We start from the raw sequence: 3,989 nt of genomic DNA on the forward strand, positions 1-3,989 counted from the left end.
TCAATTAGGATTCTTTCTTTCTTTTCATTGAGTAGGTGTTCAATTAGAATATTAACAGTTCATTAACTAGGTGTTCATATGGATTCTTTCTTTCTGTACATTAACTAGGTGTTCATATGGATTCTTTCTTTCTGTTCATTAACTAGGTGTTCATCTTGATTCTTTTCTTTCTTTTTCATTGACTTGATTAGTAGGTGTTCATCTTGATTCTTTTCTTTCTTTTTCATTGACTTGATTTTTAGCTGTTCATTAACTAGGTGTTCATCTTGATTCTTTCTTTCTGTACATTAACTAGGTGTTCATCTTGATTCTTTTCTTTCTGTACATTAACTAGGTGTTCATATGGATTCTTTCTTTCTGTTCATTAACTAGGTGTTCATCTTGATTTTTAGCTGTTCATTAACTAGGTGTTCATCTTGATTCTTTTCTTTCTTTTTCATTGACTTGATTAGTAGGTGTTCAACTTGATTCTTTTTTTTTTCTTTTCATTGACTTGATTAGTAGGTGTTCATCTTGATTCTTTTTTTTCTTTTCATTGACTTGATTAGTAGGTGTTCATCTTGATTCTTTTCTTTCTGTTCATTGAGTAGGTGTTCAATTGGAATATATTAACAGTTTATTGATTAGGTGTTCAATTAGGATTCTTTCTTTCTTTTCATTGACTTGGTGTTCATATGGATTCTTTCTTTCTGTACATTAACTAGGTGTTCATATGGATTCTTTCTTTCTGTTCATTAACTAGGTGTTCATCTTGATTCTTTTCTTTCTTTTTCATTGACTTGATTTTTAGCTGTTCATTGAGTAGGTGTTCATATGGATTCTTTCTTTCTGTACATTAACTAGGTGTTCAATTGGAATATATTAACAGTTTATTGATTAGGTGTTCAATTAGAATATATTAACAGTTTATTGAGTAGATGTTCAATTGTGATTCTTTCTTTCTTTTCATTGATTAGATGAGTAGATGTTCAATTAGGATTCTTTCTTTCTGTACATTGATTAGAATATTTCTTTTTCATTGAGTAGGTGTTCATATGGATTCTTTCTGTACATTAACTAGGTGTTTAATTAGAATATATTAACAGTTCATTAACTAGGTGTTCAATTGGAATATTAACAGTTTATTGATTAGATTATTTCTTTTTCATTGGGTAGGTGTTCATATGGATTCTTTCTTTCTGTTCATTAACTAGGTGTTCATCTTGATTCTTCTTTTCTTTCTTTTTCATTGACTTGATGGGTAGGTGTTCAATTAGAATATTAACAGTTCATTGAGTAGGTGTTCAATTAGAATATTAACAGTTCATTGAGTAGGTGTTCAATTAGAATATTAACAGTTCATTGAGTGGATGTTCAATTGTGATTCTTTCTTTCTTTTCATTGACTTGATTTTTAGCTGTTCATTGACTAGGTGTTCAATTAGAATATTTCTTTTTGAAAAGGGTTTTACTGAACGATGGACGAAAGAACTTTTTAAAATTGTTGATGTAATAGATACAGTTCCTTGGACTTATAAAATATATGATTTGGAAGGGGAAGAGATTTTAGGTTCATTTTATTCACAGGAATTACAAAAGACAAAACTAAGCAGATAATACACCTTTGTGGACACTAGAGGGACAAGTCCGAGGTGTATTACAGTATATAATGTGTGTCAAGGGGGACGTTCTTAGATCTGTGAACCCCAAACACAGAATCCTCAACTGAATAGTCAAGGCTTAACTTTTGTTTGTGTGTGTGTGTGTGTGTGTGCAATGGGAGCAATAGGTTGGCGCTTCACTCCCTCCTACTATACACCGTTGTGGACACTCGAGGGCCAAGTCCGAGGTGTATAACAGTATATAATGTGTGTCAAGGGGACGTTCTTAGATCTGTGAACCCCAAACACAGAATCCTCAACTGAATAGTCAAGGCTTAACTTTTGTTTGTTGATGTGTATGTGTGTGTGTCCCAACCCTCACATTCAAAATCTCAACCCCAACCCTCACATTCAAAATCTCAACCCCAACTCAATCCTCGCCCAACACAATGTCTTTTTCAAAATGAGATTTCCACCTATATATATATATTTTTACGTTTTTTTTTTTTTCTTCTTCCAATTCTGTCTTTTAAGGCTTTCAGGTTTGATGACGTAGAAAGGGGGAGTAAGCCTGCACTTTCTTCCCAGAACTTTCTTGATCTTGCTCCCATCAAGCACCATCCGACAAAGAACTACATCGATAGGTTTAGATCCCAAAGAGTGATAGCAACTCCAAAAGTCTCCAAAATATAAATAAATAAAATAATAATAATAATAAATAAATAAATAAATAAATAAAAGCCCCCAAAAAGTTTCAAGTGTCCAACATAAACCCAACTTTCCAAGTCTTCAAGGTATAACCACATTCCCGTTGAGTTTCCAAGATATGTATCACATTGTGAGTTATCAATCCAGAACCCACATTTCAAGTATTCAAAGTAAAACCAACTTACAAAGTCTCTTAAGGATAACTCATTTACTGATTTTTTTCAAAATTTGTGAGTCTCCAAGGTAGGCCCCATATTTAGAACCATCTTGGCAGAACCCTTTTCCTGAGTCTCCAAGGTAGTTATTTAAACCATCAAGGCAGAACTCATTTACTGATTTTTTCAAAATTTGTGAGTCTCCAAGGTAGGCCCCATATTTAGAACCATCTTGGCAGAACCCTTTTCCTGAGTCTCCAAGGTAGTTATTTAAACCATCAAGGCAGAACTCATTTACTGATTTTTTCAAAATTTGTGAGTCTCCAAGGTAGGCCCCATATTTAGAACCATCTTGGCAGAACCCTTTTCCTGAGTCTCCAAGGTAGTTATTTAAACCATCAAGGCAGAACTCATTTACTGATTTTTCAAAATTTGTGAGTCTCCAAGGTAGGCCCCATATTTAGAACCATCTTGGCAGAACCCTTTTCCTGAGTCTCCAAGGTAGTTATTTAAACCATCAAGGCAGAACTCATTTCTTGATTTTTTCAAAATTTGTGAGTCTCCAAGGTAAAACTTGTATTCTGGCTCATCAAGGTATAACTTGTTCAGTGGGTATTGTCTTGATAACTCACAATGAGTACTATTGCTGTAAAACTCTTTTTCAGGATTTTGCTGGTCTCCAAGGTATAACTCTTTGGTTGGGTCATCAAGGACGAACTCGTTCTGTGGGTCTTGGTCGCTCACAAGGTCTTCAACCAAACCAACAATTTCGCCCCAAGTTGTAGCAAAAGCAGTATTTTCATTTCGTATTTCAGACACAATTTCCTGTGAGAGAAAATAATAATGTATTAATTAAGTTATTTAATTATTAAATGAGTATGCTTCAATCAAAGTTTGAAAATAGGAAAATAAAAAAATCTTACCTCAATAGATAAGAGGTTTGAATCCAGTTCATCAACTTGAAGGTTTAGTTCCATAGAAGACAGAGAGTTCCAAGGAACACCAAAGTCATCCCACTCAAGGTCTTCAACCAAGCCAACAATTTCGCCCCAAGTTGTAGCAAAAGCAGTATTTTCATTTCGTATTTCAGACACAATTTCCTGTGAGAGAAAATAATAATGTATTAATTAAGTTATTTAATTATTAAATGAGTATGCTTCAATCAAAGTTTGAAAATAGGAAAATAAAAAATCTTACCTCAATAGATAAGAGGTTTGAATCCAGTTCATCAACTTGAAGGTTTAGTTCCATAGAAGACAGACAGTTCGAGACAAGCACACAGAACACCATTGCCAGCAAAAACAAATGTTTAAAATGGAGCCTGGGTTTGAAGCTTTTATAGAGAAAGACTGGTGGGTGTGGTTTCCTTTGGAAATTCCCTGGGCAAGCCTAGGCAAGCCTTCATTGGGAAATTTTTCAAAACCATAACATCCTGTAATTTTCTAGTGATTTCTTTGTGAGTCAGAGATGAACTGGAAATGATGTAAGAGTGGGCGTGGCTTAGAAAAAATACCTTATGAAAAGTGGGCGGAGCTTAGGAAAAGTGG

The 3,989-nt window shown here is 34.1% G+C and overlaps 1 protein-coding gene across 1 annotated transcript in view; it reads right to left on the bottom strand.

The window, feature by feature from the left end:
- Positions 1-1,538: 1,538 nt before the first annotated feature.
- Positions 1,539-3,989, bottom strand: part of LOC147030290 (uncharacterized) — a 2,966-nt gene continuing 515 nt past the window's right edge. The window contains exons 1-3 of the mRNA XM_085874203.1: positions 3,640-3,989; positions 3,366-3,542; positions 1,539-3,267 (exon numbers count right to left, since the gene is read on the bottom strand). The exon at positions 3,640-3,989 is cut by the window's right edge and continues 515 nt beyond it. Of these exons, the coding sequence (XP_085730329.1) occupies positions 2,857-3,267; positions 3,366-3,542; positions 3,640-3,732 (681 nt within the window). The 5' untranslated portion in view covers positions 3,733-3,989 and the 3' untranslated portion in view covers positions 1,539-2,856. The remainder of the gene's footprint in view (positions 3,268-3,365; positions 3,543-3,639) is intronic.

This window comes from Eptatretus burgeri, chromosome 3, assembly GCF_056783735.1.
Source record: "Eptatretus burgeri isolate ZD-2024b chromosome 3, Ebu_testis_v1, whole genome shotgun sequence".
In the NCBI taxonomy this organism is placed as follows: domain Eukaryota; kingdom Metazoa; phylum Chordata; class Myxini; order Myxiniformes; family Myxinidae; genus Eptatretus; species Eptatretus burgeri.